Raw genomic sequence first — 26905 nt, 5'->3', positions numbered from 1 at the left:
TAGGGAGCCTTTAATAGAGTATGGGTGTAATTTTTCTGTTTCCATCTCTAACCATCTTGTTTTTTTTAATCTAAACTAAATTTAATAGCTGCTGCTGCATTGGCTGCATAATAGTATTTTTTGAAATTAGACACCCTCAGGCCTCCCCAACCCTTCAAGCTCTGTAGAACCACAACCTTAACTCTGCACATTCTGTTCCTCCAGATAAATCAAAGAAGATCCAAATGTATCTTCTTAAAAAAAGACAAGGGAACATTTAAGGGTAGAGATCTTATAAAATATAAAACTTAAGGGAGAATATTCATTTTGATAGAAGCTATCCTCCCCAACCAGGATAACTCAAGTTCAGACCATCTTACCAACTCTTTTTTAAGTTATGGCTACAACTTGGCTAGGTTAAATAAATTCATGTTTGACAGGTTCTTGGTCAAATTAATTCCTAAATAAGAAAGAAATTACTTTCTCCAATCAAACTGGTATTCCTCCATCAGTGTTTCCAACACAGGCCTTGGAAAATAAAATGATAATGCTTGAGTTTTATGAGAATCTATTTTATAATACGATATTTTTCAGAATTCAAGTAATATGTCCATCAATGGGCCCCAAGATGATTCTGGGTCTCCAAAAGATAAAATCACATTATCAGCGAATAGGCCCACCTTATGAACATCATCACCTATTTTAATTCCCTTAATTTCACTTGTCCTGCGTATGGTCTCAGCCAGGGGTTCCATAGCTAAAATGAACAATAATGGTAACAATGGACACCCCTGTCTGGTACCATAAGACAGCAGGAACGTATCAGAAACAAAGCCTGATGCATATACTTCTGCGGATGATCTGCAGTACAGTGCGAAAACTGCATCAAGAAAAGAGGAAGGCAAGTTCATCCTGACCATCACCTCTCTCAAATAGCCCCAGTGTATTCTATCGAACACCTTCTCAGCAGCCAAAGATAGGAGGAAAGAAGGCGTTCGATCAAGTTCTGGTGCCATCTGGTTCTTGTCTGCCCATAACAAATCTCACCTGGTCATTGTTAACAATTAAGGGAACAAATAAAGCAAATTATCAGTTCGATAATATTTTAGCATATTATTTAGAATCATTAATTATTAATGAGACTGGGTGAAAATAAGAACATTTATCTGGTGACTTTCCCGGCTCTGGCAAAGTCACTATTCTGGCTCTTAAGGCCTCTTCTGGCATAACACCCACATACCAATAATAGCAAAATAGTTTTGTCAAATGGGGCAAAAGTATTTCAGAGAATGTTTTATAATATTGCAAAGTAAAGTAATCTAGTCCAGGCGCTTTACCACTAGGGGTTTTTCTAAGGGTCTTCTAAAATTTCATCAGACGAGATATTCTTGGATACAAGTAAAAAAAAATTCTGATCGTCATATAAAAATTCAATTAAAATTAAATTCTTGATTGCTGGTTTGTTTGCCTGAGTTTAGCTGCTTTTAGAACAAAATGTTTGTTACACGTGTATTTCCTATGATCCCTGCATTTGTTTTTAGTCACTTTTTTTTTTTTTTGCTAGAAATGTTAAATTAAATTAATCATCATGTTTCTTTTCTAACTCCTTTGGGTGCTACATGGCTACATGTTTAAATAGAAAACTTCTTAGTATAACAACTGTTTACATTTAGGCGTGTATTTATCAAACACTAAATTGCAGTAAATCCCTAATTGCAAAATTCAGTTGAAAAATGGCGAAATCAGCTATATTGTCCTACATTTTGCAGCTTAGTATTTAATTCACCATAATTTAGTGAATAAACTAATAATAAATAATAAAATAACTATAATATATAGTGTATTGCAAAAAAGTAATAATTAACCTTAACCCCTTAAGGACACATGACATGTGTGACATGTCATGATTCCCTTTTATTCCAGAAGTTTGGTCCTTAAGGGGTTAAAGTTAAACATACGTATAACATTTAAGTTTTCAATTTAAAAAACGATTGTGGGTAAATGAAACATTTACAGTGTCAAATATGTGCTTTCAAAGGTAAGCAGAACATTTTACCAATATGTGCATTTTAAATTAACATTATTTATTTTTTTATTCTTAGAATTTGTATACTCAAGCTTGGAATAAAGATAAAACCACAATTCACGTCATGCCGGATTCTCCAGAGTTTCTTTTGGCTAAAGCTAATGCAGTCAACATCAGTGAGGTAATGTCTTCTCTCTAATGTCTTGTATGTCATATCAAAATATACAATGCAGAACTTGTGGATCCTATCATTAGAATGGACATGGACTCAACATGTCACGTAATAGCTAGGCAGTAAAATTGGCCTTGAAAATGCAATGGAATATGGTTTATTTAATATGCATCGATCTTGTTGTAAAAATTGCAGTAGGTACTCAAGAATCAAAATTCATCATAAAGCAAATATGCCGGTTCCATCCAAACTCTCATCAAATCCCCCCAAAAAAGCATAGAGAACCTCCCTTATTGAATGAGTATCTTTTTGCTCAAGTCAGCAACGGATGTTTTTCCAAGGAAAGACATGAAAGACACCCAGTGTTTTGGCTCGTCCACTTTTTTGTTGGCCTGCAGAAAGTAACGAGAGTTGATAGTGATGTTTCTTTTTAATGTAATAAGTTGGTCATATTCTTTATAAATATCAAGATAGAGAAATGTTTTAGTAATGAGAAGAATATGTAGAAACTACAGATATTATAACTAAAAAAGAATTGTATCTCACTGTGCCCAGTCTCAGTACTAGAAAACAGGTCTGCGTCGCAGCTCATTAGTAACTGTTCGTTAATCTTTTTAAAACACTGACTGCTTTTGCTGGGTTGCATCTTCCCATTTCAGCTTCTCTTCCAATAATTTAGTAGCGATTTTAGCAATGGCAAGATGCTGTAGATATTTTGTGCTAGATTAAAGTGACAGGAAAAGATCTTTAGAAAAAAAACAGCTATTATTCGAAATATTCTTACATCTTTTTTTTTAACCAATATGTATGTTATCAAATATTGCCTTAATTTATTCATATTAATTATCCCTGTTTTAATTTGTAGAAAAAATACAGACAAGCATTGGAGGATTCTAAAAAGAAAGGATATGATCTCAGGGGGGATGCAATCTCTATCAAAGCTGCCAAGGCTTCCAGAGATATTGCTAGTGATGTGAGTACCAGCTGCGGTAGACTCTCTGTGTTGTACACTTACAGCAGTATTTATCAGCTATTTTTTTTTCAGAAACAAAAAATAAGTTGTGTTTTTTTTGTGAGATGATTACAATGCCTCGCTTTGTCCTTTTTTAGTATAAATACAAGAAAAGCTATGAAATGGACAAAGGGAAGATGGTTGGATTTCGAAACCTCCAAGATGATCCAAAACTGGTTCATTTCATGAATGTAGCAAAGATGCAATCCGATCGGGAGTACCACAAGGAGTATGAGAAGACCAAAACAAAATACCATACCCCAGTGACGACGTTTAGCGTGATGGCAGCCAAGGACGCCCAAGAAAAAGCGTCTAACGTGAACTATAAGCGTCTCCTTCACAAGTATATCTTACTGCCAGACGCAATGCCAATACAGCTTGCCAAGAACATGAACCAAATTCAGAGTGATGTAAGTTTATAAATTCTAACATTCTGAGTTTGCTGATTTAAATGTTTTTTTTTCTATATTGTTTATTGACCAGTATCAACAGTTACAGAACATGGAATTTTCAACCTAGAATTTACTCCACTAATTCATTAATTGTTGCTTTTCTGGTTTCTAACAAATTAAAAACTACATCTTTCAAAGGAACTTTTTTTTGAACCATTTTAGTGTCCAAAGAAGGCTTTGTTTGGTCTGCTGCTGATTCCGACTTTACTATCTTGGCTGTGAAATTTTTGAAATCACTTTTATTATATACAAATGTAGCAATTGTCTGAAACTATCACACTGGTTAGTATAGCTATTCTATGTCAGCCATTGACACGGCTTTATTTGCTTTAAAATTGACTGAAAAAAAAAGGAAAAATTATTTTTCTATAGTTATATAAATAAATGACTTACATTAAATTCACTGATATACTTACAACTGTATCATGTTCTCTGTAGAATGAATACAAAGTAGACTACAAAACATGGTATAAAGGAATGGGATGGAGTCCACTGGGTTCCCTGGATGTGGAGAAAAGTAGAAAAGCCACTGATATAGCAAGTGATAACAAATATCGACAACACCCAAGTCAATTCAAATTCACCAAATCAACGGACTCTATGGATTTGGAATTGGCTAAACAAAATGCCCAAGTTATGAACAGGGTAAGAGCCTGTTAATAGTGAATAAATATGTAAAATGTAAATATTTTTTAAATCTGTCTGTCTATTGCTCTATCTGTCTGTCTATCTCTCTATCTGTTTGTCTGTCTGTCTATCAATCTATTATCTGTCTAGTAGTGGTTTTTAATAAACTGTACAATATATTCCTATGTCATAGTTACTGACTTACATTTTTTTAATCAGCGTTCCTACATCGATGCTTGGGAGAAGGATAAGAAAACAGTTCATGTGATGCCAGATACACCAGAAATTTTGCTGGCAAAGCAGAACAAGACAACTTACAGCCAGGTATACACCAGTGTTAAAATTTGTATATGTATACTCTATGTGTGCGTGTGTATTTAGAAAATGGGATGCTTATGTTTTATGCACCGTTAAATCAATAGACTAAAACCCACCAAAGCTCCAGCTAAATGTAATTACAAGTATTTATCCGTTATCATTCTAATTATTTATGACATGTTTAATTTGAATATAAAATGTTGTGTACTAGAATAATAAATGTATATGATTAGACCAGTTCAGCTACTACAGTTGTCACTAACTCTCCATTTCACTTGTAGAAACAATATAGACAAGGGTGGGAGGAAGCAATCAAACAAGGCTATGATCTCAGGCCGGACGCCATTTCCATAAAGGCAGCTAAAGCTTCTAGAGATATCGCAAGTGACGTGAGTATCTTGATCGACTCTTGATATTTGCAAACTCTATGTCATTATGTTCAGTGCAGCTCCATGCTTGTTACAGGAAAAAAATAAAACTATGACAGCTACAAACAACCAGAATTAATGTCTTGCTATGTAATATACAGAGTGGGCCAAATTTCAGAGTAGGTTTTGAGGAGTCAATACCTTTTTTTTTTTTTTTTTTATTAAAGAACCATTTCAAAGATATTACACACTGTGAATGCTTAACGTATGGAGATTTGTTTGGCTAGCTACGGAGAATGACATCTTTTAAATGAGCTCCACTTGCCACCTCGCAAAGTCGCGCTCTTTCGATTGCATTGTTCAAAGCATTTGTTAATGTTTGAGAATCTAGCGCTTACATTTCTGCACAGATATCTGCTCAATTGTACATGGCTTGTTCACATACACCCGCACCTTCGGATATCCCTTAGAGCAGTGTTTCCCAACCCAGTCCTCAAGGCACACCTACCAGTCCAGGATTTAGGGGTGACCCAGTTGTGTCTAAGGTGTTTTTTTTTTTTTTTTTCTAAAAACACCTTAGACAAAACTGGGTAATCCTTAAATCCTGGACTGGTAGGTGTGCCTTGAGGACTGGGTTGAGAAACACTGCCTTAGAGGAAGTAATCGGGAACTGAAATATCCATTTCTTACTATCTTACTGTGGCAGCGGTAAGCTCTTTGTGTTAAAATAATGGACCTGCCATGTTGAAAATAAAATTCCACTATTTGCACTCGTTGTTCCTTCGTGAAATTACACGTGATGAATCTCCAAGACTCGGTCATAATATGTAGCAAAATAATTGAACTACTAACAAATAATTACAGTTATTTACCTGTAAAATCTTACTCTGAATTTTGGCCCACCCTGTTCATAAATTGCAGAGACACCTACTAAATATTTAAGTAAGTGGAATAAATGATGAATTTGATTTAATATTCCAGGTATTAAAGATTACAAAAAGAAAACATCTTTGAAATGTGTTTGTAACAATTCATGTTTTTTTTCTATTTCTTGTAAATAATATGTTGTAAAATATTTTAAATGCATATGTGGAATTCTAGTTATTTTTACATTAACATGTTTCGAATTTTTTCTCTCAGTATAAGTACAAAACTGCGTATCGCAAGCAACAAGGCCACCATGTTGGTTTCCGCAGCCTACAGGATGATCCTAAGTCTGTTTGGGCCATGCACGTGGCCAAGATCCAGAGTGACAGAGAGTACAAGAAGGATTATGATAAATGGAGGACAAAGTTTAACACGCCAGTAGATATGCTGGGAATCCTGCTGGCTAAAAAATGTCAGACCTTGGTCAGTGACATTGACTATAAGAGAAGGCTACATAACTGGACCTGCTTACCGGACCAAACTGCATTCGTTCAAGCAAGGAAGGTTTATGATATACAGAGTGATGTAAGTTCTAAGAGACATGTTTTTCCTTTCACCATATCCTTTCACAATGGAATTATGGTTGTCAATGACCAATCGTGTATAATTTGTATAATGGCCTTATAAAAAAATTCAAACCTTCATTAAACTAATGTGTAGCCTTTAGCATACATTGTGTAATTCATCAGCCGCCAACTAACCATTCTGGGTCATAGTTCCTGTGTGTGTCTGCTGTAGACCAGGGGTCTAAATAGTTTAATGCGGCCCGAGAGTCGTGAGAGTCATGAGAGAGAGCTGTACCTGAGTCCCAGGCATCCCTTTCTATGTTTGCATTGTGAGTGGCCTAGTCCACACGAGGGTTGTGATCACGCCCTTATTTGCTGTGTTTGAGGAAATTATGTGCTCCTTTTAGCCTCTATATTAAAGCTCTGGCATTCTTTAGTTACATCACTGAAACTTCATAAATGAGGTAGACTGATACACACAGCACAGGGAAGCAGCTTCCATCAAGAGTTTGGCCACGCTACAGATGCTTGAGCGATGCATTCAACTGTGTGTATGGGAGTTGGTAACTGTGTGTAAGGGAGTAAGAATTTGTTTGGGAATGGGAGTATGGACTTGTATGTATGGGTGCATTCTGGCAATATGGATCTGTGGCTCCCATGAGAGATGACGACTACGTCAGATAAATTGACTGTAAAACCTCTGTTGTAGGGAATCATGAGTGGTGCATGTCAGTAGGTGTAACGTCTTGGATTTTCTACCCAAGGAATAGATTAGTATAACAATATATCAGGAAGGAGTATAATAAACTTATAGCTGCAGCAATTTACAAAACAAAATTGCTAAATAAGCCAGATATGATCACACTATCATTTAACCCCTTAAGGACACATGACATGTGTGACATGTCATGATTCCCTTTTATTCCAGAAGTTTGGTCCTTAAGGGGTTAAAATCTCACAACAGAAAGCTATTTATATTTTTTTTATTAACATACATTTTTTTTAATGTTTTAGATTAACTATAAAGCAGATTACAATGAATTCATGAAGGGTGTTGGATGGATTCCCTATGGATCTCAAGAGGCAGAGAAAAACAGAAAAGCCATGGATATTCTTAGTAACAAGAAATATCGCCAGCACCCAGATAAGATCAAGTTTACTAGCATTCCTGACTCCATGGAGTTGGTTTTGGCAAAGAATAATGCTGAGATCATGAATAAAGTAAGTTATGGATTTAAATATTTGGTTACAAGATAAAGACTAGAATCTCTATCAGATAAAGCACAGCATTACTGTTAATTTGTTGTCTCTATTAATACAAACAATCAAAGATACATGTTTTCATTGAGCTCCTTATTTGAGCTGCCTAATACATATGTATTTTTATATTTAGTCATCTAGAATCATCAAGATACATTATTAAATGTACGAAATCAGAAGGTCCAAATCTCAAAATACAAAAGTTTTAAAAAGTACAATGTCAATAAAACACCTTTAACCTTGGCTACATGAATTTATATTCAAGCATTATATTGTTACATACTATATTAATGTTCAGTATGTTGTTTTTTTTGTTTTTTTAAATTGACTTTATAGAAATGTTTTTTCTTTTTAACATGTTTTTCTTTTATTTTGTAGAAACGTTACATACAAGCCTGGGAAAAGGACAAGAGAGAAATTCACATTATGCCAGACACACCTGATATTCTTCTGGCAAAAGCAAATCTTCTTAACACCAGTGATGTAAGTGTTTATAATTCTTAATTATTGTACCGCTCCTGGTATGTAAAGTTACAAGTGATATTTTAAATTGCCTTTGTGGATAATCTCAGACAAATACTTACTAGTTGGTTAAAGTCATACCTTCATTGAGAACCATGTGGATGTTTCCATATTAAGGCTCATTAATACGTTGGCATATTGAACTGACATGGTAATTAAACTGAAAACATGAATATTAATGTAACTCTGTCATTTACAGAAACTATATAAAGCCGGCTATGAAGAAATAAAGAAAAAAGGTTACGATCTGAAGGTCGACGCCATATCAATCAAAGCCGCAAAAGCATCAAGAGACATCGCCAGTGACGTAAGGAATTAAACATGGTGGATTTTTGTTGTTGTTTTTTTTTTCATTGTAAAACTTTAAGTTGTGATTTTACCTAAAAATCTTGAGAATTCCTTTTTTGGGGGCATAGGGACAGGTCCCTAAGTTCTATATCTCTCCAAAATAGATATTGTAGAAGGCATTGGGAGAAAAGCCCCCCTGCTCTTCCAAAAAGTACAAATAGTTTAGACTTTTTTTTTTTTTTTTTTAGCACGTTGAATAATTTTGTGTTACAAGTACATAGTACTGTATTATTTCATTTTAGTACTTGAGGACATGTACTAAGACATACAAAAATAAATTAATAAATACAGCCTTTTCATTTTATTGATTTAGCACGTGTAGTAGTTTTTAATTGCCCGTAAATTTCAGAACATGGCAAATATATATAAATAGATATAAATAATAATAAATATAAACAGAAGTTGATCTCACATTAAAAAAAAACATACTATTAATTTGATTTTATAACGTTTTATGTTCTGGAAGTGAAATCACTATTTTCACAATTTTCTATATTATTTGTACCATTAAAAAGTAAATAAAGCAAATGACATGCCTTACATTTCCATGTCTCTTTTTCTGCACCTTTTCTTCATATTAATAATTGTAAATGTAAACACTCACAATCCTGTAAAAATCCAAGTTTTATGATGAAACAATTTCCCAACCATATGTTTTTATCCTGCCTCTGTACAGTACAAATATAAAGCAGCCTATCGCAAGCAACAAGGCCACCACGTTGGTTTCCGCAGCCTACAGGATGATCCCAAGTCTGTGTGGGCCATGCACATAGCCAAAATCCAGAGTGAAAGAGAGTACAAGAAAGATTATGAAAAATGGAGGCACCATTTCAATACGCCCGTTGATATGCTGGGTATCTTGTTGGCCAAGAAGTGCCAGACACTTGTAAGTGACATTGACTACAAGCACTTCCTTCACAAGTGGACTTGTCTACCTGACCAGAATGATGTCGTGCAAGCCAGAAAGACCTACGATATCCAAAGTGATGTAAGTGTAAACCCAAAAGATTCTCTTATCAATCTCACGCATCAACACCATGTACTTATATGTGATAAACGCAGTACGGTTTTTATTAAAATTTCAACAAATAAAAAAAATAAAAATAAATTACCAGTTCCAACACACTAAATCAAAGGTCAACCAACAAATTATTTTTCCTTTTAGAACCTATACAAATCTGATCTTCAGTGGCTTAAAGGTGTCGGGTGGTCTCCATCTGGATCTTTGGAAGAAGAGAAAAACAAAAGAGCATCATTAATTCTAAGTGATACGAAATACCGCCAACACCCAGACAAATTCCGCTTTAAAAGTATTCCTGATTCTCTGGAAATGGTGTTAGCCAAATCAAATGCAGACATTATGAATAAGGTATGACTCTGCTGTACTACTGGTTTGTGTTTTACAGTAAGTAGAAGTTTAAATCTCTCTTGCCCTAGATCACCAATATATCTTCAATATATCTTTCAATATATCGGGATATGCATGGTGAATAATCACTTTTTGCAGATTTGATTTTTGGGATTAATTGTCCTTGAGAAGGACATATTGCATTAACACCGGTAAGACCACCGAATGACTGATAAATGGTACAGAAAAGAAAATTGCAGATTATCTGTTGGTGATCTTCTACTTCAGTGCAAAACACACAAAATAAATAAATAAATACACACGCACACATGCACACACGCACACACGCACGCACGCACGCACACACGCACACACACATGCACACACTCACTTGCGCAAGCCTTATTTGTTAACATGTTGGGGAACAAATATTCAACTAATTGCATTCTTGTTCCTTTTTGTTTATTTATTTGTTTTTTAGCGCTTGTATACTGACGCATGGAACAAAGATAAAACTCAAATACATTTAATGCCAGATATTCCCGAAGTTCTTCTTGCAAAACAGAACAAGATCAACTTCAGTGATGTAAGTATCCTTTTGTAAATGTTGCTGTGTTTTCAAACTGTGTCACTTAGTTCTAAATTAGTATTGACTTTCCAAATGTTGTCCCAGTTTTAAGTTTCAGGGTAAAAATGCGCCAAGTAAAGTTTTATGTGGACAAACCGATGTCTGGCAATATATCTGAATTTCCCCTGGCCATGTGCTACAGCATTACAGCAGTTTTTGTTACAGCATTTTTGGCACTTTTTGATTTTGCCAAACAAGTGCCTAGTTATTTTTAATTATACTTAGATATTGTTTAATGTTTGCGTTATGAAATTTATATAGTTGCTGGATGAGAGACTGACCCTAAAAATGTATTGGTGCTTTGGGAGAATTTGCCAAAGAAAGTCAATGTCGATTCTTCAGAAGCCCCCTCAAAAATATTCCTACTCCTACCATGTGACCTCTTGTCTACCGCAACCACTCACACTATTCAGCTGCTCCATGAAGATTATGGATAATTTGACAAATAATTATGGTAGTTTGTCATGGCTTTTAATATTAAATAGATATTTCACTCCTTTATTTCATTGGCAATAATATTTTTAAGTTTATCCTATCATGGAATGCCAGACATGCAAGTAACAAAAATTCCAATACTATATATTTTATCTAGAAACTGTACAAGCAAGCAATGGAAGACGACAAGAAGAAGGGATATGATCTGCGTGCTGACGCCATCTCAATTAAGGCAGCGAGAGCCTCTAGAGATATTGCCAGTGATGTATGTATTTTTTTACATTATTATTACAGTATCATTTTTATTGTGTGTGCTAAGGAGGGCTAATTTGTTTCCATCATTTACTTTTTCATTAATTTTTTCTCTGTCATTTTAGCAAGATAACCATATTATTTTGACAGGTCAGATTTTGGAGGTTGTGCTTGATTTTATTTGACTGGTGAGATAGCTCATTGGCTAGTACTCCATCTGTGGTAGCACATAGCTAATTCTTCTTAGCAAAGTCAACTCAGCTTTTATTCCTAGCTTAATAAATATGTACAATCAAACTGTTAAATTCTAACATAACGCCCAAGAATAGTACAACTAAATGTACCTTAAAATAATGCTTTAGAACAGCGATTTACAAACCATAGATCCATAGACCGCCAGTGGTGGTTCCTGGATTCATTCAACATACTATACTAAGTATGGTAAATGACAGAAAAAAAATGTGTGGATGTAAGGGTAGCTGAGAAAAAAAACCAAAAACAAAGTATTATTACTCCTTACTTGTCTCTTGTTTTTGCTTTTTATTTTGAAGTTTTAAATTGAAAAATAGATTTCTAGGCAGCCCCTCTATTTTGAATAAGTAGTTTAAAATTAAGAAAAAACAAACAAACCTTTATTATCCACGAAATGCAAATAACTTATTTATTACCCACAATAGGCAATAAGACAAGAATTACTTTTGGCTAATTCATAAAATCCATAACACTTTTTATTCCCCACAGTACAAAACCACATATCCAAAACAATTGGGTGATTGCTATAATTCTGGTCTTTCTCTCTCTCTCTTTCTCTCTATAATAGTGATCTATAATGTATTTTAATGATGGATCATGCTAACATGTTTTGCATTTGTTTTCACTAGTATAAATACAAAACTGGATACCGCAAGCAGCTAGGTCATCACGTTGGATTCAAAAGCTTGCAAGATGACCCGAAATCTGTGTGGGCCATGCACATTGCCAAGATTCAGAGTGACAGGGAGTACAAGAAAGACTTTGAAAAATCCAAGACCAAGTACAACAGCCCTGTGGAAATGCTGGGAATTGTACTGGCTAAAAAATGCCAAGTGTTGGTCAGCGACATTGATTATAAACGTCGTCTCCACCGGTGGACTTGTCTTCCAGACCAGAATGATGTCATCCATGCCAAAAAAGCCTATGAACTTCAGAGTGATGTATGTACGGCAATAATTGTTATTAATGTTTGTGTTGTTTTCTGACACATAACTATTTTGGTTAAAAAAAAAAAAAGACAAATGTTTGTTTTAAGAAACCTAACATCTTTTGTTTTGATCTTCAGAATTTGTACAAATCAGATCTACAGTGGCTAAAAGGTGTCGGTTGGGTCCCCCTCGGTTCCCTTGAAGTAGAAAAGGTTAAGAAAGCTGGAGAAATCCTAAGCGATCATAAATACCGACAGGCTCCCGACAAGATTAAATTTACCAGTGTCACAGATTCCATAGAGTTGGAATTGGCAAAAGCTAATGCCATCACAATGAACAGGGTGAGTAAAAAGTAATAGTAGGATACAATAGACACATATCACATTAAACTATCTTTGAAAAATATCTTACCTTTCTGGCCAGAATTTAATAAGATGAAATGTTCAGTTAGTAGAGTCCATGCTTTTTCGATTCTGATCCTGATCTATTAGTGCGTGGGGGCAAACATGATCTTCTATCATGTACAAAACTCTGCTTCTTCTCATTGGATGAGATATAACATCTCCAGATCAAAATCTTGTCAAAGGTTGCAATTGAGCAAAATGTGGAACCACCAATTTGAGCTATTAATCTCAGATAGTTCCATTTTAGAATCCGACATACCCTACAAAGATAACACTGACATATATATGTCGAGCAGAACTAATTTAATTCCGTTTTACAGAGGTTGTACACAGATGCGTGGAATAAAGACAAGACAACCATTCACATCATGCCGGACACCCCAGAAATTACCCTTGCAAGACAGAATAAAATCAACTACAGTGAGGTAATCAAATATTTAGCTTGTATGTAAATTAGCGCCTGTGTCTCAATGTGAAGTTAGAAATCAACATTTTATGTTTGATGATTCCTGTTTTATGATTTAAAAAATACACACTATTGCAACGCCTTACCTGCAGTGTTATCCATTTTCATAAATGTTGTTCACTAGCATAAGACATTTAGTATCAACAGATATATATAAAATTCGAAAATGTATTGTTACAAAAAAACTGACGCAGTAATAGATGTGATGTTTCATGTAAATTAAATAATCTAGTTTTTATGAAGCCTTGGCTGGCTGCATGCCTTCACAAGCCCTCCCCTCTCCCCAGTGAATGTTTAAGACATCGTTATGCGTGCATTTTGGTATTCCTGTTTGTGTACTGTCTGTAATGTCTGTACCTGTGTGTCTTGGTGTTTCTGTCTGCGTGCAATGTCACCGTGAGTGTATAAGTGTTCCGGTAAGTGTGTAATCTAAGTACAAAATTAGGTAATGTGAGGTGAATCTCCCATCATGCTTAGCCAGCTTTAATGGTTAACTGGGAGTGCACAAACGGTTCACAAATAAAGAACATTTCAGCACTCCTCCAAAATGTAACTTGTTTTTTATTGGTGCACTTCCAGGAAGACAGTACGTGGCACTGTGCCCCTAACACAGTAGTCTTTGTTAAGCATTGAGCTGTGATTACTGTGTTAAAATAAAATGTTGCCATTTTTGAGTTCCATGGATCCTCCAATTAAACACACGTTACATTCTGGAGAACAGCAATACTTTTCTGAATTCTGGATTGTGATGCTGGTTTGGTGAAATTGAAGGTTCTTAGCGCCCTATAGTGAAGTAAGTGCTCATCTGTTTCTTTACCTAATATTGACAAACTTTTGTTCACAACAATTTGTATTCTCTCCCCCTGTAGTTATCTCTCCCAAGTGCTCCCAGTGATCTTTCTCCAGCCTCCCCCATCAAGTGATCTCTCCCTATTACATGTTAGATCTCTCTATCTCTTATACCTTCCAGTACTCTGTGTGATCAGTCTGTTCCCAGTGCAGCTCTCCACCTTCCTTTGCAGACATAATTTACTTTAGACCTCATGCAGCTGGCTGAAGTCCTGTGAGGGGAGAGGACAATGACATGATGTAATGTCAAACCTCCACCTCTATTAAGACCGTCACAGGGTTTATGTATTAAGGAAGATAAGGAGCTGCACTAGAAACTCAAACCTCAGCCACACTACATTAACTCACATGGACGGCCAGAGAGGATGGAGGTGGGCAATCTGCAAGTCCACATGTTGCTCGCTGGTCAGTTGTGGCGTTCTTTGCTTTACACGGCAGGCCTTTCACTGTGATGATACTTGCTCTCTGTGCATGCCCTGGAGTAATCATTATTAGCTATACATTAATGTGTACTACTGTCAATAATCATGTGCTTTGGTTTTCCTTTATAGAGTTTATACAAACAAGCTTTGGAAGAATCAAAGAAGAAAGGCTATGACCTGAGAGTTGATGCTATCCCAATCAAGGCAGCAAAAGCCTCCAGAGATATTGCCAGTGATGTACGTTCTTAAAGAGAAGTTGATTTCTTAATATAATCCATAACTTGTTGAGTGCTTCATGGCCTGGCTTAGGACACATTAAATTCAACAGGCTGAACATTCTGATTCTGAAAAACACAGACACAGAAAGAGGGAATGTAACAATGGTACACTTAACACATCAATGCTACAATCCACATTGTACAGAAGTATCATTCTAGACCAGTAGCCAGTGTTATTCCCTAAAGTGATAATTCATAGCGAATTTAAAGTTTAATACCAAAATAGCTGAACTGGGACCACAGCTAACACATGGTGCCATACACCTTTCTGTCTTATCTTTAAATTGATTATGTAATAATTTTTTTTGCATCCCAATGAAGGGGTGGGAACAATATATGTCACAGATTATATTACAGTAATGTGACCTTTATCTTTCAGTAAAGTTATGTTACATAACCCACGTAATGGTATACTGTAAAATTGGGATCTTAATAATAACATCCTGCCACGGATCAGTACTGGATGAACTGCTACACATTGTTTGCATGAGACCGTATCACATTATTTTACACAAGAAAATACTTACTTGGCCAACCCAGGTTTTCATTTCAACCTTTGCTATATAAAAAGTCAAAATAGTTTTTGTCTTTACATTTTATGTTGTGTATGCTTTATTTGTAGTTTTCTGTCAGTTGTGTGTGAGTGCATGAAGATATATACATTTCAAGATGTAAAATGCTCAACTCTTGTGTTTTAGTACAAATATAAAACAGGATATCGCAAGCAGCTTGGACATCACGTTGGCTTCCGCAGTCTGCAGGATGATCCAAAATCAGTCTGGGCCATGCATGTTGCCAAGATCCAGAGTCTAAGAGAATATCACAAGGACTTTGAAAAGACCAAGACAAATTTCAATATGCCCGTTGACATGTTGGATATACTGCTAGCAAAGAAATGCCAGACTTTGGTTAGTGATATTGATTATCGACGACATCTGCACCAGTGGACCTGTCTGCCAGACCAAAATGATGTCATCCAAGCCAGGAAAGCCTATGATTTGCAGAGTGATGTGAGTAACAATGCAATATGTATACATGGAAATATATGGTATTTATGGTTTTATTATTATTATTATTATTTTTTTTTAAATGGTTATTGAACTGCTATCTTAAAAAGAGATGTTGGATTTTATTGCTCCTTATGCATTACTTCTAGCAGTGTATATTTACTAAACAGAGAAAAGGTTTCCTTTGTTTTTAACTTTCCTGTGCAACTTAATTAGTAGAACATTCCAATTCTATTAACAGAACTTGTACAAAGCTGACCTGCAATGGCTTAAAGGCACAGGATGGGTTCCTATAGGCTCACTTGAGGTGGAGAAAAACAAGAGAGCAGGTGATATTCTAAGTGACAAGAAATACCGCCAGCACCCCGATACCCTGAAATTTACCAGCGTCACTGATTCTATTGAATTGGAACTTGCCAAAGCAAATGCCACGATCATGAACAAGGTAAATGCAAAAAAAGGATACTGCTGTGTTTATCATAGACTCATCTGATCACCAAATACACCTTTTAAAAACATGTTGTAGGAAAAGATAGTTGAAACACGGTGTGTGCTTGGGATAATAAATCAAAATTACTTGCGGGATGTTTTATTGTAGAGAGAAAGGGGGGTTTTAAATTGGGCTTAAAATTGGTCTTTTAATAGATAGTTGAAGGAGCCCTAATAGGCCACTGGATTCTTATCTACTGTTAATGATATTTCTACGTATTACTTGAGTAGCTTAGTAGGGCAATATATTTTTTTCAATCTAATGATGATTAATGAACATAATAACATGTCTCAGAGTATAATTAAATATTTTTATTGTCTAGCGTTTGTATACTGATGCTTGGAATAAAGACAAGACAACCATTCATGTGATGCCTGATACTCCTGAGATTCTACTTGCGAAGGCAAACAAACTTAATTTCAGTGAGGTATGTGTCACTCTTACTGTTGTATTTAATGCCATTGTATTTTCTGTAGTAATGGTGAAAAGGGACAACCTAACATGGTCCAGTTATATTTCCATGTATGGAATGAAATTAGTATTTGCGCAAACCAGTAGTCTCTCTGAAACTCACATGAAGCTCATTTTGTTTCTTTGGAAGCCACTTTTTTGTTTGGAATTGTTGAACATTGTTAAGTAAATGTTAACATTTGTAAGAAATTGTTATTTTTTTGTTATTTTTTTTTAGAAATTGTACAAACAAGCATTGGAGGAAAGCAAGAAGAAAGGCTATGATTTGCGTAGTGATGCCATCGCAATCAAAGCTGCCAAAGCATCACGAGACATAATAAGCGATGTAAGTATTAATAATTTTAATGAAGAAGACAGAAACCACTGTTATTTTCATATAATTTTTTTTTTTTTTAAAGTATGCCTTTTACTTCCATAGAATTCATTAAAATATTGGACATATATTTTTTTTTTTTTTTTTTTAATTCTTTATTTTGGTTGTGCATGTGGTTACAGGCTATTAACGGACGCCACAACAGCGTATTTCAAGATTAACAGTAGTTACGTAGTGGCATAGAGATTCGCACATTTTTTTTTTTTTTTTAGTTGTATATCATGTATGACTAAACAGTTATGTCGTCGAAATATGTTTAGCTCGAATAAAATAAAATAAAACAGCAATGTTTCCACAAACACCACAACAGCACATATTAACATATATCAACATAGACGAGGAGTATGACAATGGTTTGCATGTTCGCACATTTTCCTATAGATAAGTATGGTTATGCTGTTATCGCCTGTGGTACATTTATCGGTTAGCCTTAGTATTAACAGACGCCACAACAGCATATTTCAAGATTAGCAGTAGTTACGTAGTGGCATAGTAATTCGCACATATTTTGTTGTATATCATGCATGACTAAACGGTTATGTTGTCGAAATATGTTGAACTTGAATAAAATAAAATAAAACAGCAACGTTTTCACAAACCCCCCAACAGCGTATATTAACATATATGAACATAGATAAGGAGTATGAAAGTGGCTTGCATGGTCGCACATTTTTCTATAGATAAGTATGGTTATGCTGTTATCGCCTGTGGTACATTTATCATTTAGCCTTAGTAATTTAGGTAAACAAAGCATTAACTCGATTTAAGCGTTATGATAGTGTAGTTGCATGCAAGAGGTTCATTACATGGCAATTGCCAGTGACGGCAGGCTAGGCAGCGATTTTAAATGACATCTTATTTTGTGCATTGTATCCTGAGTGTAACGAGTTTGGGTACATTAACGCTAGGACATATTTATGTTTAGTGCCATATAAATGCAATAGATAGTGCTGGATAAAACAAGAAAACGTCCGCTTGTATTAACACGAGAAAACAGTAATATCTAAACTTGCTTAGTGTATGACCAGTGTCCCTGCATAACTGCATAGCGTCCTTTGGTGGTTGTGGGAAGGCAGGCCGCCTGCCCGCATGCCGATAGGTCATCCTATTCCTCTGAGGGGAAACTGTGGTGACGGTGTCGGGTAGTACTGGAGCATATTACCCTGGGTATAAGATGCTGGGGTCTTTGAAGGGCAAGTGAATCGGGTGTACAGGCGGGTTTCGCTTCGGTGCTTGGCGTCCAGGTAGCCTTGTGCTGTTTCCCGCCGCGCTGATCTGCGGCTCCGGCACCGTCGCGGAGTTGTTCTGGAGCCTCGGGGTGGATTTACTCCCACGTGGCGTCGGATTGCCGGGCGGATCCATTCCGCTACTGCTCGCATTACTCGCTTGAAGAGCAGTCTCTGGGCGTGTAGCTGTATCCATATGCTGGCTCGGAGTCGTTCATAAAACTCCAGTGCATGCTCGGGAGGTTCGGTAAGTGTGTGTATTGTTGTGGGCTGCTTCCTAGCCGCCATCTTGGTCGGGCCATGCTCTCCCCGCTTTACTCTGGGCTTTGTCGCTTGGTCAGACTTTAGTGTGGGGGTAACCGCCCCCAGCGAGGACCGGGATATCCCCCGCCGGTCCAGAGGGGGGGTTGGCAGGGCAGTATTTGATTGCCGCTCGTGAGGAGGTTCTGTGCCGGGAGAACGGCCGCTTCCCCCAGGCCTCAGGCTCCAGTCTGGTGTAGGCCGCGTAGCTGGTTCAGGCGCTCTTGTTATGTTTCGTTGCAGGACGGGTATCATTTTGTTCCCCGTGTGGTCCTGTTTCTCTTTTTGGGCTTCTTTTGTAGTTAGCTTCGTTTGGGTAGTCATGAGGGTCGTTGTTATACCTGCTGGTGCAGGAGCTCGCAAGAAACGCGTCTGGCCATGTTGCCTGTCAGGCCCCGCCCCCCCGACATATATTTTAAATATAATAAAAAACACTTTTTTTTTTTTTTTTTTACAAATCTCGTATGCATTTTGTAAGCATAGAGAAAAACACAAACAAATATCAAAAATATGCAAAAATTTAATTAGAAGAGACTGTCTGCAGGTAGAGACAAAACCCTCCCTCATCAGGAAGAGACTCCACCAATCCTTAGCCTCTAATTTTGGTGTATGAGGCTGTTCTTATCCATTAACTCCTATTCAGCAACTGTTTATAGGATACATAATGTATCCATCATCTATAGATCCACATATCAGATGATGAACTGTTTAATGAACTGATTAAAGCCATAGTTCAGCTACTGTCAGTTATACACAGACCAAGTCTCAGCTACTAATTTGCTGTGAATCAACTCCTTTAAGTTGCACAAATTGACGCAGCAAAGGATGAATTGCATGCTCCTCCCGTGTTAGATACGGTGCATGATAGTCGCTGCACAATACGTTTTCCTATGATTACTTTTAGCCCTTAATGTTTCATTTAACAGTGTAATGTTTTGTAATATTTAGTAGACACACTGTTGTCTCTGGCACTCAAAAGAACCTTGAGTTATTAAAACTCAACTAAAACTAGATCCTTTATAGCATGACATTCGCCCAAAATAGAATTTTTGATATATACACCAAATACTGTGTTAAAGAATAAAAAAATCTCTAGATATTTGTTCAGGTTTTAAATGTTGATGTTTATTTTTAAATTGTGTTTTCTCTAGTACTGTATCTAAAATGTAAAAAAGAATGTAATCAAAGAATAAAATATGCATTTCTCTTTACTAGTATAAATATAAAACTGGATACCGCAAGCAGCTAGGTCATCACGTTGGATTCAAAAGCTTGCAAGATGACCCGAAATCTGTGTGGGCCATGCACATTGCCAAAATTCAGAGTGACAGGGAGTACAAGAAGGAATTTGAAAAATCAAAGACCAAGTACAACAGCCCTGTGGAAATGCTGTCTGTGTTGTTGGCCAAGAACTGCCAGAAACTGGTCAGCGACATTGACTATCGTCATTATCTTCACCAGTGGACATGTCTGCCCGATCAGAATGATGTCATCCAAGCAAGGAAAGCTTATGACCTGCAGAGTGACGTAAGTTATACATAGAGACATAATTTGCTTTTCTATTGATAATGTTGCCATTTAATTCACATTATATATATCTTTCCCACAGGCTCTGTACAAATCTGATTTGGAATGGTTGAAAGGCACCGGATGGGTTCCTGTTGGTTCCCTTGAAGTTCAGAAAGTTAAAAAAGCTGGGGAAATCCTAAGTGATAAGCTCTATCGTCAGAAGCCTGACAAATTCAGGTTTACATCCATCCCTGACTCAATGGAGTTGGTTCTTGCTAAAAATAATGCTCTTCAATTGAATAATGTAAGTGAATCCATTGATCTTTTTTAGTATAGGCGTTTTTAAATCAATATTTCAACTGAATATAAATTCTATTTACTAATAATTATCTAGCTATTTAATATTTCTCTCAGAGAGGCCTATAGCACACAAAAATGTGTGAAGTCTTATTGAACATATTTTATTCTAATAAAATTAAATGTTATACTTTTTCATTAGAAAGTTTTACACTACTATGTCCCTTAGCAGTAAAAAATAAATCAGTACTTCTTTTTAAAATATTGAGCAATTGTCAAGTTCCAAGTTTCGGCAGCAGAAATCATTTTTCTGCATATTTTTTTTTTCTTTTTATATTATCTGTAATTTTCTTTTTGTGTTTTCCAGAAATTATATATCGATGCTTGGGAAAAAGACAAACAAACTATTCACGTCATGCCCGACACACCTGAAATTTTGCTTGCCAAAGCGAACTCTGTAAATATTAGTAATGTAAGTACGTCTCTCTAAAATGAATTATTTTACAGCATAAAATAGAAATAGCTTTTCATTTTTACAGATATTTCTCATGATCTATGCAGGGCCTCCCTTTACACTGGAGGATCCTTGTGGTGCAAATCTATATGAGCCCTGACATTTAACACTCCCCTACGACCATATCACAAACCACTTTCTGTACACATTCAGGAATATTTTGTGTAACACCAGAGCAAGGAGAGAAGGGTATGAGCACTGGAACTTGAACCTCCTAGAGCAGAAAAGAGTTTTCATGTCCCCTTCACTGTAGTGTCATTTGCAAATGTGTCCCATAATTTACCTTGGCGTCCCTGTCTAAAGGTGGACCTGTGTCTCCATGGCTTGTTCATTACTCATCCACTCAAGTTTATGTATCTTGTACCTTTCAGTTACACCATCTTTTTTCCTTCTTTTAGAAACTTTACACTCAAGGATGGGAGGATGCTAAAGCCAAAGCTTATGACATCAGAGCTGATACCATCGCCATTAAAAGTGCAAGAGCATCAAGAGATATTGCTAGTGATGTAAGCATGGACAATTTTGTTTTGTTTCTGTTCTTGAAAGTATAGTGTTTAAACACAAATAAAATAATAAATATAATGCACTCAATATGCATTCTTCCTTGAGAACATTTGTTTGAAAATGTCGTATGTCTATAATTCTGGTCTATGTATACATAATAGTGGTCTAAAATGTATTTTAATGATAATTTATGCTAACGTATTGCATTGCATTTGTTTTCACTAGTATAAATATAAAACTGGATACCGCAAGCAGCTAGGTCATCACGTTGGATTCAAAAGCTTGCAAGATGACCCGAAATCTGTGTGGGCCATGCACATTGCCAAGATTCAGAGTGACAGGGTGTACAAAAAGGAATTTGAAAAATCAAAGACCAAGTACAACAGCCCTGTGGAAATGCTGTCTGTGTTGTTGGCCAAGAACTGCCAGAAACTGGTCAGCGACATTGACTATCGTCATTACCTTCACCAGTGGACATGTCTGCCCGATCAGAATGATGTCATTCAAGCAAGGAAAGCTTACAACCTGCAAAGTGATGTACGTTATTTATTATGTCATAGTTTTCTTTTGTTATTTCTTTATTAATCAATGCAAATATATAACATATGAATAATAATAACAATAATATTTCTAATAATAATGATCTAAAAAGACAAATAGTGTTTAATAAGTCATGGCACTTAGAAATTAATATTTCTCAAATTAACTGATAATGGAAGCTAAATAGCAAGTTGTGACATGAGCTATATAGTTTACAATAAATTCATATTCTTTAGAAACTGTTCATTAATAGACATAGTGTTACTTTGTTGACAAGGTATGGGTTCCTTGTTTTGACAGTGGTTATATAAATCTGACATGGAATGGATTCGCGGTTGTGGCTGGATCCCGAATGACTCCCTTGAAGTGAATAAAGTCAAGAAAGCTCAAGAAATCCTAAGTGAGAAAAGTTATCGACAACACCCAGATTCTATCAAATTCACCAGCGTTGTAGACCTTCCATCTATTGTCTTGGCCAAATCTAATGCGCATCAGCTGAGTGATGTAAGATATTTATTATTATTTTACTTAATTTTTTTGTAGTTTGACAAAGAACAGTACTTTCAAGTAGCTGACATAAAAGCTGTAATATTCTTATGTACATATTATTTTCTGCTTTTTTTTATATTTTTCTACTAGTCTATTTACCGAGATGCCTGGGAAAAAGAGAAAACAAAGTTCAGTCTTCCTTCCGACACCCCTCAAATGGTCCAGTCTAAAATCAATGCTGTGACTATTAGTAATGTAAGTACACTATTATACTTTACTTGAAACATTACATTCCAAATATCCAGAAACTCTTTCTGGACAATATTTGCTAAAATTATATTCTGCTATGGAAATTATGTACAGATTTAATTAAAACTTCCAAATTTGTTTTAGATATTTTTTATAGATGAAATATATCTTTCATTTTCATTGAATAATAAAGTGAACTCTTCAAAAGAATAATGCATGCCAGTTAGAGTCATGATATGAGCATTAGTAGACCGAACAACAGTATGTTGACTGATACTTCCAAGTTATCTAAACTAATTTTGTATTTTCTCTGCAGAAACTATATCAGCAAGCTTGGGAAGATGTCAAGAGTAAAGGATATGATCTGAAAGCCGATGCCATTTCGATAAAGAGTGCTAGAGCATCCAGGGACATTGCTAGTGATGTATGTTGGATTTTGTCATCTAGCAATATAAAAAAGGGTTTTTAATGATGAATATGGTAATATGTTATACTGTATCTAATATGTAAACAAGAATCTAATCAAAGAATAAAATACTCATTTCTCTTTATTAGTATAAATACAAAACTGGATACCGCAAGCAGCAAGGTCATCACGTTGGATTCAAAAGCTTGCAAGATGACCCGAAATCTGTGTGGGCCATACATGTGGCCAAGATCCAAAGTGACAGGGTGTACAAAAAGGAATTTGAAAAATTAAAGACCAAGTACAACAGCCCTGTGGAAATGCTGTCTGTGTTGTTGGCCAAGAACTGCCAGAAACTGGTCAGCGACATTGACTATCGTCATTACCTTCACCAGTGGACATGTCTGCCCGATCAGAATGATGTCATTCAAGCAAGGAAAGCTTACAACCTACAAAGTGATGTACGTTATTTATTGCGTCATAGTTTTCTTTTGTCTGACATATATTTTAGCATAATTATGTCTCTATAAATAATGGTGATGTTAGAACATCTGTTTTTGTATTAATTCATAAGCACAGGGATCACTTGCTTGTAGACAAATGCTTGACAGCTGTCTAAGTGCAGCAAAACTACATTTTGGTTCTTTTCATAGAAATGGTAATATTTGCTGTTTCAAGGGAGTTAATAAATTCTACGGAATATAGATTTGGTATGTACATGTGTGGTGTTAAAAACATTTAATTCTTATTTTACCAGTGGTTGTACAAGTCTGACATGGAATGGATTCGTGGTTGTGGATGGATTCCTAATGACTCTCTGGAAGTGAATAAAGTCAAGAAAGCTCAAGATATCTTAAGTGAACGTAAATATAGGCAAAATCCAGACACAATCAAATTCACAAGCATTGTTGACCCCCCACACATTGTCCTGGCCAAAGCCAACGCACTCCAACTCAGTGATGTAAGTTTTTTTTATGTTTTTATACCCAAACTCATTTTGTACCCTGGTATATTTTACTTTAATTGCAATGCAATCAGAGTATGGTTCCAGACACCTGCTAAATGGCACTTTTCACCTTGGTAAGTAATTAAATGTGGAATATTTTGGTTTAATTGTGTGAAGAAATTTGAGTTTTACCTAGTTTTGGATAGCATTTTATAAAGGAAGCTCTGGTTGGAAACCAGTATTCTTTTTTTTTTTTTTTTTTTTATTCTTTATTTTATTTGCGCATGGAATGACAGCAAGCGTGCAGCGCCACGACAGCTGCTGCAAGCGGATTCATATACATTTCAAATCGTGACAGGTTAAACAGCGCAGTTTTTGTTTTTTATGAAGATAACAAACTATATAAGACAGACTAGAGCTATTAAAACTATTAACACTATTAAAACTATTAAAACATATAGTGACATTCAAGCTAGGTCTTATGAGATTGTCTTGGCACATTTGGTGTTGTCAACAGTTTAAAACAATATATATGCAATGACAAACATGAAATTGGTCAAGTGTTACTAGTTATGTGAACAGGCTAGATCGAAACCAGTATTCTTTTGTGACTAACATTGCAAGAATTGGGGAAGGAAAAAGTTTTCAATTTTTCACGTTGAGGGCAGCTGCATCGAATGTTTAATTACCTGTAATAAGCTAGACACAGCTAAGGCAACACCCATCTTTACTCATGTCAAAAACTGACAGAATTTAACTGATATATCTATCTGGCTGTTTAAAAATAAAAAGCCAAAAATAAATTAATAAAAAGCAGCTAAACAAAAAAATATATATCTATTAAAACTATATCAAAATCAGCTATATTTAGTAAGATCCAAATTTTAAAATATGTAGTATAGCTCATCTGTAAAAATTATCTAGTTCCAACATAGTCAAGACTTGGCTATTTAACCGTGGTTTTGCAATTCAGATTTCAGTTTGCTACAAATTGGAGTTTAGTGGATAATCATGAAGGTCTCAATAAGATTTCTAACTACTAAACTTTAGAATTCCGCAATAATAAATGCAGTAGGACTTTTTATCTAAACCATCCCATCATTAGTTGATGGAAGGCAATCCAAGGCTGAGGGAAATATACTAAAAAAAGCAACCATGACAGTCACATCCCAGTCACTTATTCAATTATTTTTTTTGACTATAATGAACTGTGTATTGGAATAATGAGGTTTTTTTTTTTCAAACAATTGATATTTTGTCACTTTCACATGTTTCTTCTCTTTAGCATGTGTACAGAGATGCATGGGATAAGGATAAAACCCAATTTAGTCTCCCATCAGACACTCCCCAGATGTTGCAATCCAAGATCAATGCAGCAAACATCAGTGAAGTAAGTATTTGTCATTTACCTATTGATTCACGTTAAAACAAGAAGACTTACTGAAAAGAAGGAGATCCACAAATGATGGATACAAAAACATAATCTGCTGATGGATTAACTTTAAGTCTAACTGAGGCTTTGCTTTACATTGTTATACAAAGCTGCTACGCTAAATATGAAGAGCACAGTCTCATGGGAGCATTAGCCTATATTAACGTGGTCTACCTTTCCCACATCCTGAGCTTACATGGAAGGGCCATCTAGGAGGAAGGTCCAAGGGCTAGAATAAGTTTCATAACTGCATCTTGGTGCCAGAGCAGAGGTCCGCACTGTGTCTACACATCTCAGTTGACCTTCTACTGCCTAGATCTCACCTCTCTTTATTGTTTTTCTGGTGATGGGACAGTATAGACATGTATGGATGGATAGCTACAGTCAAGAGGTCTAAAGCTTCCATTATGTCAGTGCAGGACAATTACACAGTATCATCTGACTTTTAATTACCTGTATTTATGTCACCCACTGACGCATTTTGTCCAAAAACCATTTCATGGGCCCAATTGCTGGTGAGAGAGAATAAAAAAAGCATTATTGGAGCACCCACTGAGATCTTTTGTAAAATGCATGAGCCATTGTCTGTTTTATTTCCTTCCCCATGTTAAGGACAACCCAACCCATAAATACGCATGCATGTCTTCATTAGAATAGAACGGCTGTCATTCCCTTCTGTCTGTTGTTCATAACGTTCTTTGTTCTTTACAGAAAGTGTACAAGCAAGATTATGAAACGTCCAAGAAGAAAGGTTATGATTTAAGAGCCGATGCCATCCCAATCCGCAGTGCAAGAGCTTCAAGGGACATTGCTAGTGATGTATGTATGATGCATTTATTTTAAGCAAATATATAAAAATAAAAAGCAAAAAAGAATTCTAAACTATCTTGTTTATGGTGTTCAGACCAGCATAATGTTATTGCTCCAAATGAGTTCTACTTCTGACACAGTAAACGTTATTAATACAATACACTCAGGTCTTATGATCAATCAGTTCATAACCAAGTCGATAATGTAACAACAATAACAAATAATCTGTACTTTTCCTTCTTATAGTACAAATATAAGAAAGCACATGAGCAACAGAAGGGTCATTATATTGGAGCCCCAACAGCTAAAGATGACCCCAAGCTGATGTGGCTGATAAATGCTGGCAAGCTGCCAAGTGATTTGAGATATAAAAAGGATTTTGAGAAGACAAAGACCAAGATTCAAATTCCAGCAGACATGGTGTCAATCCTAACAGCCAAGCAAGTCCAAGCAGCTGCAAGTGAGATCGACTATCGAACCCACCTGCATCAATGGACTTGCCATCCTGATCAGAATGACTGCATTCAAGCTAAGAAGGCCTATGAACTGCAAAGCGATGTGA

At 35.9% G+C, this 26905-nt stretch overlaps 2 protein-coding genes across 23 annotated transcripts in view; one reads left to right on the top strand and one right to left on the bottom strand.

Annotated features, from left to right (window-relative positions):
* RIF1 (replication timing regulatory factor 1) overlaps positions 1-26905 on the bottom strand; it is a 335763-nt gene that overhangs the window by 196399 nt on the left and 112459 nt on the right. The window lies entirely within an intron of this gene.
* NEB (nebulin) overlaps positions 1-26905 on the top strand; it is a 140209-nt gene that overhangs the window by 43925 nt on the left and 69379 nt on the right. For 19 of the 22 annotated variants that reach the window (XM_063429501.1, XM_063429505.1, XM_063429506.1 and 16 more), the window contains 35 exons: positions 2082-2186; positions 3043-3150; positions 3288-3599; positions 4080-4286; positions 4488-4592; positions 4868-4975; positions 6095-6406; positions 7402-7608; positions 8026-8130; positions 8369-8476; positions 9194-9505; positions 9683-9886; positions 10347-10451; positions 11086-11193; positions 12062-12373; positions 12499-12702; positions 13086-13190; positions 14632-14739; positions 15479-15790; positions 16029-16232; positions 16600-16704; positions 16966-17073; positions 19863-20174; positions 20257-20460; positions 20821-20925; positions 21366-21473; positions 21697-22008; positions 22312-22515; positions 22651-22755; positions 23066-23173; positions 23305-23616; positions 23913-24116; positions 25387-25491; positions 26245-26352; positions 26590-26901. In XM_063429501.1, coding sequence (XP_063285571.1) covers positions 2082-2186; positions 3043-3150; positions 3288-3599; positions 4080-4286; positions 4488-4592; positions 4868-4975; positions 6095-6406; positions 7402-7608; positions 8026-8130; positions 8369-8476; positions 9194-9505; positions 9683-9886; positions 10347-10451; positions 11086-11193; positions 12062-12373; positions 12499-12702; positions 13086-13190; positions 14632-14739; positions 15479-15790; positions 16029-16232; positions 16600-16704; positions 16966-17073; positions 19863-20174; positions 20257-20460; positions 20821-20925; positions 21366-21473; positions 21697-22008; positions 22312-22515; positions 22651-22755; positions 23066-23173; positions 23305-23616; positions 23913-24116; positions 25387-25491; positions 26245-26352; positions 26590-26901 — 6363 coding nt within the window. The remainder of the gene's footprint in view (positions 1-2081; positions 2187-3042; positions 3151-3287; positions 3600-4079; positions 4287-4487; positions 4593-4867; positions 4976-6094; positions 6407-7401; positions 7609-8025; positions 8131-8368; positions 8477-9193; positions 9506-9682; positions 9887-10346; positions 10452-11085; positions 11194-12061; positions 12374-12498; positions 12703-13085; positions 13191-14631; positions 14740-15478; positions 15791-16028; positions 16233-16599; positions 16705-16965; positions 17074-19862; positions 20175-20256; positions 20461-20820; positions 20926-21365; positions 21474-21696; positions 22009-22311; positions 22516-22650; positions 22756-23065; positions 23174-23304; positions 23617-23912; positions 24117-25386; positions 25492-26244; positions 26353-26589; positions 26902-26905) is intronic. The other 3 variants (XM_063429515.1, XM_063429516.1, XM_063429517.1) reach the window with 3 other exon arrangements.

Source organism: Pelobates fuscus, chromosome 8, assembly GCF_036172605.1.
Source record: "Pelobates fuscus isolate aPelFus1 chromosome 8, aPelFus1.pri, whole genome shotgun sequence".
Lineage (NCBI taxonomy): Eukaryota > Metazoa > Chordata > Amphibia > Anura > Pelobatidae > Pelobates > Pelobates fuscus.
The sequence above is the reverse complement of the archived record's forward strand: the minus strand, read 5'-3'. Positions and strand labels throughout refer to the sequence as shown.